The 17,512-nt window shown below is 40.5% G+C and overlaps 1 protein-coding gene across 3 annotated transcripts in view; it reads left to right on the top strand.

Annotated features, from left to right (window-relative positions):
- Positions 1-17,512, top strand: part of LOC140133141 (uncharacterized) — a 103,587-nt gene that overhangs the window by 18,002 nt on the left and 68,073 nt on the right. For all 3 annotated transcript variants that reach the window (XM_072152896.1, XM_072152895.1, XM_072152897.1), the window contains exons 4-7: positions 243-296; positions 737-820; positions 4,634-4,658; positions 13,993-14,031. In XM_072152896.1, the coding sequence (XP_072008997.1) occupies positions 243-296; positions 737-820; positions 4,634-4,658; positions 13,993-14,031 (202 nt within the window). The remainder of the gene's footprint in view (positions 1-242; positions 297-736; positions 821-4,633; positions 4,659-13,992; positions 14,032-17,512) is intronic.

Here is a 17,512-nt window from a genome sequence, read left to right as displayed (position 1 = left end):
CAGACAGTCCCTAAGTACAAGGAGACAGAGCAGGGGTTTGAAGAGACACAGAGCTGTCAGTCAGACATTAACGTACAGAGTGCCACTGGCAGCTTTTAGGTGATGTGGGGAGGACTTTTATCAGCAGGCATTGTTAATCAGGGTGGTCAAAATCTGGTGACAGGTCCTTTTTAACCTGCAATATACTATAATGTTTTATTTGTTTATATCGAAATGCTAATTATTTTATTTATATTTTCCAGGGCAATGTTCAAGGCAACCAAAACCAGAATAGCAAACCCAAATTTTCATGCAGTGTAAGTTCTATGGTGTAGTTTTATGTTTATGTTCTTGTAATATTATGTGTAGATACACTAAGTGAACAGTTTATTACCTGGATTTCTGCATCTACAAACAGATACGTTTTTATAAAACTATGGAACATGGCTGCGCTATTGCAATACAGCAAATATTAAACTGTCTTTTAAGGTTAATGGACAGATAGTTTACCTATGCAGTTCCTTGTAAACTGTGATAAGTGCAGATGTTAATCTGGGAGATTCCTCTCCTGTCTGCATTGTCAAATGCCTGTTCTGACAAGTCATGTATAGATGCTACTTATAATTGCTGTATTTTGCATATATGTCGTACATAGTAACAATAATGTGTTTATCTCAATGCTGCAGTATATTCACTACAACTCTGATATCACTCATCGTCATTTACATTTTATCTATTTTTTTTTTTTGTTCTGTAGGACTGCACCTTCACCTGTAATTCCTCACTAAATTATAGAATACACTTACAAAATATACATCACAAGACAAATGAAGAAGCTCAGGTACCAGAGGCATATTTAAATTCTCTAAAATTTGTGTTTTTTTTTTATTGTTAACCGATCATACCTCCCCCCTATACAGCAAAAAATATAGGGGGAAGAAATGCATATTGAATATGAATGTCTATAAAAAGGAGGAGGTGGGGAGCAGCAGGGTCAATGGGAAAAGCTCTTCTCAGAATATTTCTATTAAAGGTTCTGTATAATATTTAGTGTTTATCGCAACCTGTGGTGTAACAAAACTCTAATGAACCCCTTTCCAAGCTTTGGATCAAGGCCGCATATATCTAAATCCTCACTGCTGCACATATCCTGCCGATTAAACGGAAGTATGCACAAATACCATATAAAGGCGGTCCCCTACTTACAGACGACCCTTGGTTACAAACAGACCTCTGGGTGTTACTCTATTTTAGCCTCCAGCTACAATAAACAGCTGTAACGGTAATGAAAGGTATCTGCAATAAAGCTTTATTGTTAATCCTGGTTCTTATGACAGCCCAATATTTTAAAAATCCAATCGTCACAGAGACCACAAATATAACCATAAAATATACAGTGCCAGCTTGCATAAAAATTCAGCTTAAGCACAAACCTACTGAACCTATCTTGTACGTAACCCAGGGACTGCCTGTATACTCTACACAGACACATCATTTACGCTATTTATGCATAAAATATACATATACACACATATGCTACAACACAGATATTCTAGCAATGAAAATACCACACGTGTAGCAAACCAGAAGAATATCACAGCACCCCGTCATTATTAACACCTTAACACCGCAACACCCCTCGTTTCTTTATCTGGCCAGTAAATAAATTAAAAATTGCTTAACTGGAGATGGTTATTTGGTGGCTTCCTCTTCCCCTTTGGCTGCTACTGAAAGACACAGGCAGCATGATGGCATCATCAAGACGCCTCCATCACATAGAGATGGCGCAGGCAGAGATATCTCTGTCTAAGCCTCTCTCATAATCATTTGTATGTGCATCTTAGATGCACACACTTTTGATTTTCAGTGTCAGTTAAAGAGATGCAGTTGCACACCCTGCGACTGCGATCGTATGGCCAGGATCTCAACATTAAAAACATTTTTTACTTCTTTGAATGAAGACATATACATATACTTCCATAATAGACCGAATATGTGACCACATGTATCATCATTAGGTGAATGGACATATGTGGCTGGACTCCAAATAGCAGAAAGCCATATCATTGGTTGAAACTGGCATTTGCAATCTCAATGCCGTCTGGCCAGAACTTCTTTTTTAGCTCTAGTTGGCCAAATATCCTGGGGTTAACATCTAACTTGTTTACATTGCAAGATTTGTTTTTGTACAACCTTTTTTGCTGACCATTTTGTGCCTACAAGATCTGTTGAACACAGCATGTCCCAAGAGCTGTTCCCAAGGATGCTGGACACAAAACTCTTGGTTTATGGTACAATGGCAATAAAGTATAATATGGCTCCTGTTTGACCAACCATGTTTTTCAAGGACACGTTAATTGATTACATCACTGTGGGCACTTGAGGTTTTTGGAGAGAGTACTGGAGAATCCCTTAGCAAGTCTTGTTTACAGAAAAAAAGAAAAGCCTTTTATCTTGGAAGCAACTTCTTTTAAAAAGGTTATAGGATCTGTGACTTGTGGAATTCAAAGTCTGTGCTTTGCTAAGTTTAGCTAATAAAAAAAGGATATTTCCTGGATATAAGTGAAGTGACCTATTGCCATGGGATCAGCCTTTATGCGATACATTGTGTCAATGTAACCGAAGGATACCCGCAGATGGTATGTATTACTTGCAGATTTCCAGAGAATTATGCAGCAGCATTGATGACAACCCCATACACACATTGCAGAGAAAAATGTGCTGCGGAAAAGCCTTTCCGCTGCAGAATTTTCGCCTGCGGCTAAAAAGTGCCTTGCCTCTAATTGCGACAGATCATGGTGCAGAAATCATCCTTTGCAATGAAAAGGTTGAACTCCGGATAGCCATTCTGCTAACGTGTGCTGGGTAAAAGGGTACTGTTGTGGTCTACCCAACCCTTTGGTGTGCCTTTGTACAAGATCTTGTTTTCTTCCTTGACTTCTATGTAAAATATTGCTAAATATAAACAAGGTGTCACCTTTATTTTATGACATTTGATATGACTGGAAATATTGTGGTGTCGGATAAAATACCATCAGTTTTGGGAAGAAAAAAAGGATTTAAGGATTTTTCCTCAACTTTATAGTTCTGAGAAGTGAAATATTCTGGAAACCGAAAACGCATCCACTCATGGTGAAGTTTGGTCTTTTATGGATAAAGTGCAGATGTCTGTAGATTACCTTCTGATGATATACCATGAAGTAATGAAATCCATTTGGACAGGCAAATAAAACCGAATTATATTGTTCGTTGGAATACTAAAAAGTCCTACGTAGACTTGCAGCCCTGTAAAAGAACTTCATGATTGATTAACAAAAAACTTATAAGCTCCCTATTACCGGCCTCCTATACATGCAACTCCTAAGGATCAAGTTGATAAAGGCCCATGCACCTTGTGTGAGATTAAAAGACAGTTAACAACTTGTTTGGATTTTTTTTCTTGCCACACATGCCAAAACTACTTTGCATCTGGATAAGTTTAAAATGCCTAACCCAAGCTGCAAAAAGGACAATCTGATAGTACCAAAATAAGGGATTCTATTTGAAGCACATTTTTTGTGTAAACTACGACATCTATCACACTGCATCTGCATCAATCAAACAGTTATACAGAAAATTTCTTGCAATTTCTACCATCAACTGGTTAAAGGTTAATTCCACTTTGGCAGGAGCCGAGGGGACAGAGGTGCATATTGTGTTATTTTGTATAATAATCGTAAATGGGTCCTATTCACTTGAACGAGACTATGCTTCAGCACCACAGCTAAACTAAATGCTGTGATTGGTAAAGAAAGGAGATCTGATCAGAAGATGTGCAGAGAATTAGCTGCCTACCTATAAATTGTGAAGTCTCAGTAAAATGTATTAATTGGTGATTTAAAATTTTTTGACAATCTTCATCTGGGAACCCTCTTTCATATTTCGTAGTTACAATTTATTTAAACATCGGGAGGGGAGGAGAGGGGGGGCACTGTCGGGAGGGGAGGAGAGCGAGGGGGGGCACTGTCGGGAGGGGAGGAGAGCGAGGGGGGGCACTGTCGGGAGGGGAGGAGAGCGAGGGGGGGCACTGTCGGGAGGGAAGGAGAGCGAGGGGAGGAGAGGGGGGCGTGTCGGAAGGGGATGGGAGTTGAGCAGAGTGGGCGGCAGCGTCGGGAGGGGATGGCAGGAGAGGGGTGCCCGCCGTCGGGAGGGGATGGCAGGAGAGGGGGGCCCGCCGTCGGGAGGGGACGGCAGGACCGCGGTAGGGAGAGGGTGGGGATAAGTACAAGGCAAGGATAGGCCCATGAACAAGAAATGTACAGCACTACTCACTAGAATTTCATTTAATTAGTCCTCGGTTTAAAAAAAAAAGGGGGGGGGGTGACTGAAGTAGAATGTTTGTGATTGATGCTTCCCCCCAAAGGCTGAACAAAAATGTTTTTAAATGCACAGTAACTATTAACCATTTCAGGATTTCCTCTTTCTAAAGCATTGACTGCAGCTGTTTGGGTTTTGGTACAACCGGTACAATGTCTTTTGGGTTTTCCTCTTCTTTCACTTATCCACAGATAACAGGATTCTTTGTCAATTGGCCAAGTAATTGTGAAATTGTTTTTTCATAAGGTTAACTGTTTTTTCTTTTATTTTGGGACTGATTTGCTTCTTCACTTTAAAGAAAATGAGCGCATTAAATCAAGAAGGTAAGTGTATTTAATACTTTTACATAGGTCCTTTAATCTATGCATTTGCCAGGGAGACTGAGAGCTTCTGTGCAATGCAGTTGTCTACTTTTCTTTATTTTAGCCAATATTAATGGCATTAAATTTTATTTTCACTTAACATAAATTTAAATGGGCATTAAGTAAATGCTGTGGTTTCCTTTCATAGGCTGGTTTACAGTGGATTTATATCACGCTTACTTTGCATTTACTTAAATGCAATGTTTTTGTGATGTAAATTAAATGTGTGCACGCTTCTTCACTTTTGTTGTGCCTCAGTCTGGAATCCATTTTTCATGGTACCTCAAACTATGATTTATCTGAAAAAAAGCATTTCTGACTAAGGCATGCAGTACTTAATGGACTAATCGCACAGTCCTTAAAAATGAAGGCTGTGGCCTCTGATCAAGAAGAAAATATTGTGGCAGATTTTTAAAAAGTGTCCTAAGTTTAGAGAGTGCAGATTTAGATTAGACAGTTTATTCTGCACCAGATTTATAAAAGTGTCTGGTGCTGGATGATAAATCTGTCCTATTACAAGACTATTTAGTCGTACTCTGTACCCCCTATTAGTTGGCTTACTTTACGCCAGAAAGTTAGGACACAATTCTGTTGGGCTTGCAGTATTTCTGGTGCACTGACCTTTTTGGTGCGAGGCTTCACCCCTTCCCTGGGACTCGCTACATGTGGCTAGCAGGGAGCCAGGTAATTTGAATCAGACTATTATAAATCACTAAAAGTATTAAGAATTCTGACATAGGCATGTTTTAAACGGCCATAACATAGGCTATTGGAACCGATCACCAGCTAAAAATGGTCAGGAAAAAAATCATTTGCTTTTTTTAGGCCACAAATACAGGATCCAAGGTCAGTATTTTGTGGTCCAGGTGTCATCAGTGTGTTAGCTGGGAGAGTCCATTGTACAAGGGGAGACTTGGTCTGCAGCTTGCTTCTTCCTTACTTCATGCTAGATTTAGCATCAGAGTAAGAGGCATCCTTATCCAGGTGATGGAAGAAGCTGACGATGGCATCAACGGCATACTGAATGATATGATTGGTGAACCTACTACCAGTAGTTATACTAAGCGACATGTTGCTTTTCATAGAAATTAATAACAGTAAAAAAAAATAAAGGACATACCTACCCTTACAATTCACTTTGGGTGAAATTAGAATTGATTTAAGACTGGCTGCACAAAAAATGCTTGGTCCAGGGAAACATGTGGCAAGTCCCTGGGTAGGTTGCAGCTGCAGCCTATGTGTGCCTGTGGCAATCTTCTCTCCTCCATACTAGCTCAACTCCCTCCTGTCATGTGCATTGAGCAGGCAGGGGAGGGGGAATGGTGTGGAGAAGGGGAAGAATGAAGAGACACAGGCACACACAGGCTGTAGCTAACCCCCTTCCCTGGGACTCGCCACATGCGGCTGGAGCAACTTGCGTGCTTGTCGTATCCCACGGACAATGCAGTACATTGATGTCTGCTGCTGTTTGGTTGGCAGAGACTCTTATTTCTCTGTGATGCAATAACTGACGTCCACTGCAACCTACTAGACCCATGGGTTCTGAGAAGAAATTCTCACTATATGTCTGCTGGGTATACTCCAATAAATTTGGAACTTTAGTTCCTTTCATAGATTTGTTTTATTGGATTGCTTCCCATAGTATGTTTCCTTTTTAACCCCTTAGTGACCAAGCTGCTTTGTGCATTGATGATCAAGGACCATTTCATTTCTATAGGGGTTAGAAACCCCCCACATTTCACTTCGTTCTATTAACTTCACCCCTCATACTATTTAAAACGGCAAGTAGGAAGCTTGTTAGCCCTGTAAGTATTTTACAGAACTTCAAATAAAATGAACGTTGGATTTGGTATTCACAGTCGGGACCTTCATTAGGTCCCCGGCTGTCCGGAAGGAAGACTGCACCCTGCAATCTCATCGTGGGGTACGAGGAGGACAAGGAAGTGAGCCCTCTCCCTTAGCAGAGACATAGCTGTGACCATGGGATCTAAGGGGTTAAACAGGCCGGATTGGATGTCATTCCGATTCGGACTGTTGAAGCTGGGGCCCGGCTGTAGTCACTGTTCTTCACCCGTGTAGAACTTGGTTTAGACCGACGTAGAAAACAGTTGGCCTAGCCTAAGACCCTTAGTGACCGACGAAGAACTCTCTATGGGTGATCACTGGATGTGGTTGTATTATTACTGTCTCCTGCAGCAATGGGTGTATGGAGGGGGCACATGCCTCATTTTGTAGCAAACTGATCGCAGGAGTTAACAAATTAAATGCTCCCAGCAAAGCCGCTAATGGAGCTTGGATGTCTGTGCCACATGCATGCGTGATGAGATTGTTGCCCAAACATTTTCTGTGGCCTGCGGCAGGATCTGGCGCAAGTTATTGTGTTGTTCTACCCCGGACAGGGCCAGACGTGGAATTATCTAGCTGCAGGGTGTGTACTGCATGCGCTAAAGGTCCCAGAGTCTTTTGTTCAATCTGGCGCAGCAAGTGTGTGTGTGTGGGGGGGGGGGGGGGGGGGGGACACTGTGCCAGGGCTTGCTCAATTTGTCCCCTTTATCTTGTGTTCGAAGTAATTGGCAAGACATTTCTGTTAAATGGGCTGCACCTGATTTTTCACCATTAAACTGCTAGCAGGTCCGGTATATTAAGGTGCTGGAGGGCAACTCACAAGGGCATAGGAGTTACCCGGGTTACCTCTGGTAATGCATGTATGTTATTGCAGCAGGTCTGCCACAGTGATATCAGAGGGTGTCTCACCTGCAGACATGTAAAGTTATAGCTCACCTATCCCATCCACACGATGCAGAAAAAATTGTGTGCATGAGACATAAATAAATGATATATTTGCATCCTACCTCTGGGATTGCACTTATCTCAGGAATGGAGGTCTGCTTGGCTGAATGGAGAGTGTGCCGTTCATTAGCAGCCCCTCTATATTCAGAATATATGCTTGCTGTTCCCATAGAGTTGAATGTAGAATTGCAGAACACATGCTGCAAGGTCTCAATTCAGCCCTGCTGCTGGACATGGCACAGCAGGATAGTTGTTGTCACAGAGAAAGGATGTGCATCTTCCATCTATTTATTACATATCCACAGAATGTCATAAACGGTCTAGATGGGATAAGCACTTTAAAGGACACCTGTCATCAGGTCTGTGTCACTTGTCCTGTCACTACTACCTGTTGGAGCAGCTCACAAGGATCCATCCCAGCCTTTATCTAGTTATTTCATACATTATTCATTGTAAAATCATCTATTTTTTTATCATGTAAATGAGGCTGGTCACATGGTCAGAGGCAGTGATGTCACCACTGTTACCCCTCCCCTCTCCTCCCCCTGCTCATGTCTGTGTGTAATGTATAGTAAAGCATGGCTAGTGTGTCTGCTGTATCTGCTGACATGCTGCATCCTCCTAATATACAGGTGAGAGACACAGACATCAGCTACACATGAATCTGACATGTTCTGCTGTAACATGGCTGCCTGGAGCTGCTGTATCTCTCCTAAACACACACACATGCACACACAGGCTGCAGGGGGTGTGGCCACCAGCACCAGGAAGCACATCATTATACAGCCTCACATCATTATACAGGCTGTCAGTCAAGCACTGGGGGTGTGGCTGTGCCTCCCACTCATGAATAGAGTGGGCAGCTTGAATATGCTAATGCTTCATTGGACATTTCACAGGTCATTTGCATACAGCTTTAGGACCTCATTGCTTAGGTTTACAGGCATGTAGAGGGACAATGAAGGGATAGAGGCAATGCTCTCTAATGGCAGTTTATGAAAATATATTTAGTTTAGGGGGGTTATTTTGCATGACGGGTTCTCTTTAAGAATTGCTGCAGATGCTCTACATGAATTCAAAGGTGAAATTGCAGAGCATATGGCTTGGCTATCTCTGGCACTCCTGTGTGCTGTCAGCGTAGTACATGGCTCTGTTAGTCAATTTCCAACATTACCAAAGCATTAGATGATGCAGCAGGGCGTATGTTCGTCATGCCACTCCATCTATTAGTGAGAACGCAACTCCTATTCTCATGATTGAACTGTCATATCCTCACCAATCAAGCACTAGCGGACAAGCAAGTTTCCCTGCACAAGGTGAGGCAATTTACATAACTGCAATAATGAGTGAAATTATGATAAAATAAGATGTGTACCTGGGCAAAAAAAGTCTCAATTTGGAGTATCTTCTTCTTTTTAAGGGGATCATGTTTATTGGAAACTTCTTACAGATACAAATCTCTTATAAGAGGCAATGTTCAATGCAACAAAGCCTCTTTCACAGATGAAGTCAAAATTCACAGACAAAGAAGTTATGCATGCAACTTTTTCACCTGGCTAAAGAGACGTGAGAACGGAACCCCATTTTGGTGAAGGGGATTATTTGAGGCTCTATTTTGTGTCATTGATTTTCAACATCTGTTACCTTACATTGGTTATTTTCATTGTATTCCTCCAATAATGGAACAGAACAATGGAACGAAGGTGTCCAGATCACTGGAACTTTTACTGATCTGCAGACATCTTCAATAATCTGGAGAATCCAGCAGCAGTACATTTTCCAATGATGTCGCTAAAATGGGATTGTGGGTTTTCTGATGAAATCTAGGGAGTGTCTTGTGTTTCTTTCCTTTCAAATGAAGTGATGGCGATCACAAATGGAGACCTGGAAAAAAGAGCCTACAATGGAGAATTGGATATTCTATCGGTTTGTGACATCATCATCTCTGAAATGTCAGTGCATTTTTCTTGAAATGTGCCAGACATTCTGATCATCTGATCTGAATTATCATTCTGATGATTTTGATCATCTGACACTGATGGCATTGTAGAAGCAAATGGAAAGGGATGCCTTTTGTACTTCACATCTAGTATGGCACCTGCCCCTGCCTTTTGTGCTGAATCACATGGATATTGACACTTAGGTCTAGATATGGACCTATGTTATACTTGCCTACAGGGGCTTTGCCATGAAGGGGAAATCTTGAAAGAAGGCGCAGTGGATCACTTGGCACTGCACCCTCTTTAATGCCATCACTTACTAAAGCATTGCTTCTTTAACTACTAGACTAGAGAAATCCTATAAATGGTGCCACTGTGGGGTGTTAATTTTGTACCCCAGCCAAACCTGCAACCATGCCCATAAGGGATATACTAGATCTGGCTATGTGCATTTAAACATTCATCTCAGTCTGTGTTAATTTTTCTTTTGTATGATCCATAAAACACGCCATGTGGTCATAAAGGTGTTTACAAGACACAGAACCATTGTGCTTAAAGGCTTTTCTTGGGTACATGTGTGCCTGGCTCCTTGTGTCCCTCAGCTGCTAGAATGGTCCGTACAGTGGCATTTAACTGGTTTCAAAAATCATGCTTTTGATTGTTTTTTCCATTGTACTTTAGAATTAATTTATGTTCTAGACTTTATGAAGTTTAAATTTACAAACTATACATAAACTTTAATGAATACAGTATGGCTACAATGCACTGGGCAGCTAGCCCCGTGCCTGTACCTTGGAAATCGCAGAATCGTTCTGAAACAGAGGATCACCATAGAGAGGACTTATTGGCAGTGTTGCATGGAATCTTCTCCCTGGTGACCCAATGTTTTTACTGGAAGAATGTTTGCGGGTGGGCTGTAGGGAGATATTTTTGCCGCAGAGAATCCTGTTTTTGGGAAGGCTGTGAATGAAGAATCCCAGGAGAAGTGAGTAACTACATGTTGCATTACTAAGCTCTTTGTTGATGGTTCTTTAAAATTTTCTTTTTTTTAAAAATTTAAGTTATGTAGTTTAAGTTATGTTTAGCCTAACTTTACAGGAGATTTTTTTTTAAATGGAGTTACAATGAAGAGATGCCCATAGTAGAATTTCTGAAGCTCTTTGTAATGAACCGCAATCGATTTCTAGGAAACTCTTCCATATTTCTCTTGCATGAGTGTTGATTTATCAAGACCATTGTTTTTATTAAAGCTTGAGTAACAGCATCTTTTCTAGGCTCTATTCATACTGGAATCACAGGATCTACTTTGTATACTTTCGAAACTGTTCAAAAATGAAACGTGCAGCACAAATCTGTCACCGTGCTATTCAAGTCTCAGGCTCCATTCAGACGATCGTATGGGGGACCTATGGGGGCCTCAAACTTGCAGCCGTACATACGTCCCCCAAAGACGACTATAGCAGTACGCAGCAATATGGTGCTGTACACTTGCGGCACCGTACCACTCTGTACACGGTAAAAAAGATAGGATATGTCCTAACTTTCCCCGTGTTATGGCCGTGACTAGTGCGTTGCTATGGAGAGGGGAGGGGTCGTCCCTTGCCCTCTCTATGGTGCCGAACATATGCCTGGCCGGCTGTGCGGGAATTCGTCCTTTTAAATGCAGCCTTGTAATATTTTATTTTTCCCATAATTTGTTGCTAATGCTGTTATGCAAATGTTAATGAGTAACAGGCTTTTCTCAGACCTCTGGGACTCACTTGCAGAACACCAGAATTAAGATGTTAGAGCTGTCTTCATTTTACACACAGGTGGATGTTCATCACCGCTGCTCAGATGCAATTTTGTGGATCTGTGGATATTATTGATATGCTGGTCTGTATTGTAAGAAGACCTAAAAGGGGTTCCTGTATGAATGCACTTAATCACCAAAACTGTAGATGTGGGAGGCCTCCTCACTAGATGGTCCTGAAATGAATGCTTATATAGGTCCTTATATCTATAATGAATATATTGTGAATATGTAATTTCCATTTATTGATCTAAAACTGCTCTTTAAGGCAGTGGTTCTCAACCTTTCTAATTCTGTCACCCCACAATACAGTTCCTTATGATGCGGTGACCACAAACCATGTACAAGACTATAACGATTATAATCCTGCCCCCTATGTACAAGAATATAACTACTATAATACTGCTCCCTATGTACAGGAATATAACTACTATAATACTGCCCCCTATGTACAAGAATATAACTACTATAATACTGCCCCCTATGTACAGGAATATAACTACTATAATACTGCTCCCTATGTACAGAAATATAACTACTATAATACTGCCCCCTATGTACAGGAATATAACTACTATAATACTGCCCCCTATGTACAAGAATATAACTACTATAATACTGCCCCCTATGTACAGGAATATTACTACTATAATACTGCCCCCTATGTACAAGAATATAACTACTATAATACTGCCCCCTATGTACAAGAATATAACTACTATAATACTGCCCCCTATGTACAAGAATATAACTATTATAATACTGCCCCCTATGTACAAGAATATAGCTACTATAATACTGCTCCCTATGTACAGGAATATAACTACAATAATACTGCCCCCTATGTACAAGAATATAACTACTATAATACTGTCCCCCCTCCCCCAGTTTTGGTTCCTCCATTTGCTGCCCCAGTTGTAGTGTCCCCCCTCCTGCCCCCAATTCTAGCCCCCCCCCCTCCTGTCTCGAGTTTTGCCCCTTCTCCTGCCCCCAGTTCTAGTGCTTCCCCTCCTGCCCCCAGTTTTGGTGTGCCTCCCCCCTGCTGCCTCCAGTTTTGCCCCTTCTCCTGCCCCCAGTTTTCGTGCCCCCCCCTCCTGTCTCCAGTTTTGCCCCTGCTCCTGCCCCCAGTTCTAGTGCTTCCCCTCCTGCCCCCAGTTTTGGTGTCCCCCCCCCCCCCCTCCTGCCCCCAGTTTTGGTGTCCCCCCCCCCTCCTGTCTCCAGTTTTGCCCATTCTCCTGCCCCTAGTTTTGGTGTCCCCCCTCCTGTCTCCAGTTTTGCCCCTTCTCCTGAACCCAGTTCTAGTGGTTCCCCTCCTGCTGCTTCAGGTTCTACTCACTGTGAGCAGAGCAGTCTGTTCCGCGGGAGTCTGTATAGAGGAGGAGCCAGAGGGTCATGTGATGATGACATCACCACAGGTCCTCAAGCTTCCCCTGTATACAGCAGGAAGGTCCTCAAGCAGTGAGTTATCACACGTGTTATACTCCGTTTTTTCCGCGAATCGCGGCAAAAACATAATAGGATCGCGACCCCTGTGTTTTGGTCGTTCGACCCCCTCTGGGGTCGCGACCCACAGGTTGAGAAACGCTGCTTTAAGGGCTTGTCTAGTGGGTGACCTTAATTAGTCTGTTCTCTCTGTATACAGTATACACTGAAACATAAAATATTTGTCTATGGATAGATACATAAACAGAGTCTACCAAAAAGGTTTCAGTGAAATATCTTGAAAAACTACAAATATACATGGAAACTATTTTTCAAAAATTTAGCAAATGTTAAACAGAACCTGTCCCCACATTTGCACATATACAGTCAGTGACAGGTTCCTACAGAACCCTATTAACTAACTTTTAGCTAAAAATTGTTTTCCTTACATCCACATAAATCACCTTTTATATTAAATGAACTGGCATCAAAGAAGGCGTGTCCTGCTCATCTGGCTTCTCTCTTTTAATACTCCCTATGCTTTATGCCTCCTTACTGGTCACAATTCATGTCATGTGACCAAAGTAACATCATCTCAGGTCCTTTAGCCTCTTAACAATAGCAAACTGTACCCCATGTATGTATCTGACCACATGAAGTCACAGCAGCCTCCATGGACTTCTACTACTCTCCATCCTCCATGGAGGCTGCTGTGATTTCATGTTATGGTGTACAGTTTGCTATTATTAGAAGGCTAAAGGACTTGCGATGATGTCACTCTGTTCATGAATGTAACACAAGGCATAGTGTTACATAGAGCTTTATATGATGAATACACGTCAGATACAAAATCTGAAAATAGACTTGGGCGATAATATTTCTAAAAGCTTTACAATGTTATCAAATTCAAGCAATTAATGAACAGCATTTGAAATTTGAAAACTTTTTACGCAGCAAGAAAAATCCCCATCTTCAGAGGGGAGGGGACTTAAGTTAATCTTGCTCTCCGATGTAAGAGAGGCAAAGGACTTAAAAAGAAACCGAAAACTACTGGTCCATGTCGTTTTTCCTAAGTTACGCTGAATGTAGTTAATATACAGTCTTTATAGCGTTGTGGATGAAATAAATTCACTAGGTTTATTTTTTTTTTTTACCTTCAGCATTGGTGTGCTGCAGTATATAAATATATTGAGTTTGTGTGCGAGATCGCACACTGTTTAGCATAAAAAGTTTCTTTTAAATTTCAAATGGTATTTAACAGTATTTTTAATCTGTTTTTCCTTCTCCTTCTTGCCTTTGTATGTGTGAGTGCTTTTGTTTAATCTTGTATTTTTTTTTTTTTTACCTCAAGATCATGGGAAAGGGCAAGCTGCACCGAATATTCAGCCAGGTACGCTGGGCTATTTTATATTTCTGCCCTTTTAAATAAAAAAAAGGATGTTTTAACTGTTTGATCTCCAAGTCTAGTGTCTTTCTTTTAAAGATAATCTAACATCAATTTCAATCCTAGTAAACTTACTCATAGATCCAGGCACTGGATCTGGCCTAGTAATAGTTTTTTTTTTTATGGTTGCCAAAACTTGCTGTAATTAATGTGTAAATGAGCCAGACGTCATCTGGCAGGGCGTCACAAGAGCTCCTTTAAGCAATAACACTCCCCCTAGAGTACTTGCAGCTCATTAGCATATTTTTTTAAACTTCCTATTTTATGAATGTGAGACTATACAAAACCTAAAAAAGCCAAATCCTGCATCAGGGTGCGATGTGGATTCATTTATTGCTGCTTTATAATGTATGTAGATTTCCTGTAAAGCAAGTAAAGATTACATTTTCACAGTTATCACACAGTTATAATTTGTTATGTACATCTGTTTTATGGTTTATGTTCATATGTTTTATGTACAGTGTTTTGAGATTTTTTTTTTATTGATTTCAATTTGTGCTAAAGGAAGCAGCAATAAAGCGCACTATTGCATACACCATGGTTGAACATTGTGTTTATTTCTATAATTTTACTTCCCATAATATGATCAGTACAGGTTCAGTTTAACCCCTTTGTGACAGAGGCTACTCAGTGCTTGATTGTCCTGGTCAATTTTGCAGTTCTGTTCTGCTTGAAATGACAATATCCTTGGTAACCTTATACATATAATATTTTTTACTTACCGTATATACTCATGTATAAGCCAAGTTTTTCAGCACAAAAAATGGGCTGAAAAACTTCACCTCGGCTCAATAAAATAAAAAAAAACATAATACTCACCCTCCTGTGTCCCCGATCCCCGTCGCGGCTCCTCTTCTATCTTCCCTCTTTTCTAACCGGCATCGTAGTGTACATTAACCCTGGAAGGTTGTCTGGAAGATCGTATCATATACTGCCATACTATAGTATGGCAGTATATGGGGATTTTAATGTGCTGATAGCACATTGTAATTAATGAGTTAAAACAAAGTCTTTGTGAGACCTGAGGCTACCATGGCTAAAAATCGCTGCTCCCCGATGACGACACGGGGAGCAACGATCCTTGGAAAGATGGCGGCGCAGCTTTGCCGGCGGCTGGCACCGATCGCGAGTGTTACCAGTAAGCCTTTGCTGCAATATGCTACGTCACATGTCGGTAAGGGGTTAAAAAGTGTTTTAAAGATTATTAATTAAAGTAATAATAACAATACTTTTATTTATATAGCCCACACAGATTACACAGCGCTACACAGAGCTTTCCAAATCAGCCCCTGTCCCCAATGGAGCTGACAATCGAATCAACCTATGTTTTGGAAGTCCTCTGAACACCAACATTCCCTATACATATCTCAAAAAATAAGAAAATCACCAAAAAACCCACATATTTTGTATGGTACAATAATGGTACCACTGAAAATCGTGTAAAAAAATTTGCTCTAAACCAGCTCTGTACAAAGGGACAATGCAAATCTGCTCTGAATGGCATAGGTTCACATATGAAGTATTGGCATACTTGGGAGAAATTGGGTATGAAACTTATTGGAGCGCTTAGGTATTTTATCCACCAAGAATGTGTAAATTATTTGAAAAATACATCCATTTATCCAAAAAATGTAAAATTGTAGAATTGCAAACCATTTTGTTTTAACCCATTAAAAAAGGGTTAACAAACTTCATAAATTTTTTTTTTACATACATTGAGGGTGTAGTTTCTAAAAATGTGTTGATTTGGCAAGTTCTGTGTAGCACTGCGTTATCTGTGTGCGCTATATAAGTAAAGGAGTTATTATTATGGAGTTTTACTTATTATTAAGCCACTCAAAAGTATAATTTTTCTTTCTATAAATGTGGAAAATCGCACCTAAAGTTCTAAGCTTCATGTCAACAGAATGCAGACATTCGGTAAATATTAGTAATCAAGTTATTTTGACAAAAAAGTATAAAATGTTGAATTTCGAAAATCAAGACTTCTTACACTTTTTTGTCACGCATTGTTTGCTCAAGTGTCACGAGAAAACAATCTCAAAATCGCCTAGATATGTTCCAAAGTCAATCGCTTCTAGTGACACATGTCAGTTTTGAAATAAAGTGGCTTTGGCGGCAAGGGGTTAAAAATCTAAATTTTTTTTTTTTTTTTTACTGTAACTTTAACAGTGTTCATCTTTGGTTCTATTTAACCTTTGAAACACAATACCATACTGGTACTATAATAAAGGAGAGAGGTTCCTCTTTAATGGGAAGCCAATTGTCTTTCTAGGTGCCAAGGTTCAGAATATACCCCAATTTCAGATGATTTTTGATGGTGTGGGGGAGTGTTGAGAACATTTTTCTAATATGCTTAGTTAACCCCTAAGCGCACCTGGACGTTATAGTATGTCCCTGTGACTAGATACTTAGCGCACCAGGACGTAGTATAACATCCTGCTTCTGGCACTGGCTCATGAACGGATCCAGCACCAGTATCAGCAGCTGTCTATTACAGCTGACACCGCACGCTAACACCCGCGATCGGGGTGTTGACCCCTTACACGCCACGTTTAAGCATGATCGCGGCGTGTAAGGGTGGATCGGATCCCCCGTGCCGCTTATCGGAAGATCCGATCCTCTACTGGGCAGCCCCGAAGTCTGCCGAGTGCTCCGGGGCTGACCGATCTCCTTCGCAGTCAGACCCCTCTGGGTCTGACTGTAAACTGTCTGCGCATGCGTCTGCATGCTCAGACAGTTTACACTGCTCTACAATGAAAAGCGATCAGAGCATTGCTGGTTCAGGTATGTATAAGTAAAAAAAAAAAAGTTATAAACACTAAAGTTAGCACAGAATGAATAAAAAATACCCTTTAATAGATAATTAAAAAAGTTAATTTAAAAAGTTACGCACTCTAAATTAAGACCACTAAAAAGAACAATCTTTCTTGCAAAAATTAAGCCCTTAACCAGATTTAAGTTATGCATATGAAAATATGGTGATGCTAAAATGAACAAAATTTTCTCCAAATTAGTTTTTATTCAGTAAAATTGAATAAAATACTCAAAACACCCACATATTTGGTATCACTACGTGTGTGACAATCTGCATAATAAAACAGAATCGTTATTGGACCTGCAAAATCAACCCTGTAAAAAACAACCTCAAAACGCTCCGAAATAAAGATAATTTGTAATTAATACCCTTTAAAAAATGCTCTAAAAAGTGATTTAAAAGTTACACACTCTAAAATAAGACCACTAAAAAGAACAATCCTTCTCGCAAAAAATAAGCCCTTAAAGATTTGTGAGGCGAAAAATAAAAACAATTATGCGTATGAAAGTCGATGATGCTAAAATTAACTATATATATAGAGGTATTTTGTAATCATGGAGACCCATAGAATAAAAATATAATATTTTTACGGTATGATAAACAGGCAAA

This window comes from Engystomops pustulosus, chromosome 5 (assembly GCF_040894005.1).
Source record: "Engystomops pustulosus chromosome 5, aEngPut4.maternal, whole genome shotgun sequence".
NCBI lineage: Eukaryota > Metazoa > Chordata > Amphibia > Anura > Leptodactylidae > Engystomops > Engystomops pustulosus.
This window is presented reverse-complemented; position numbering and strand designations above follow the sequence as displayed.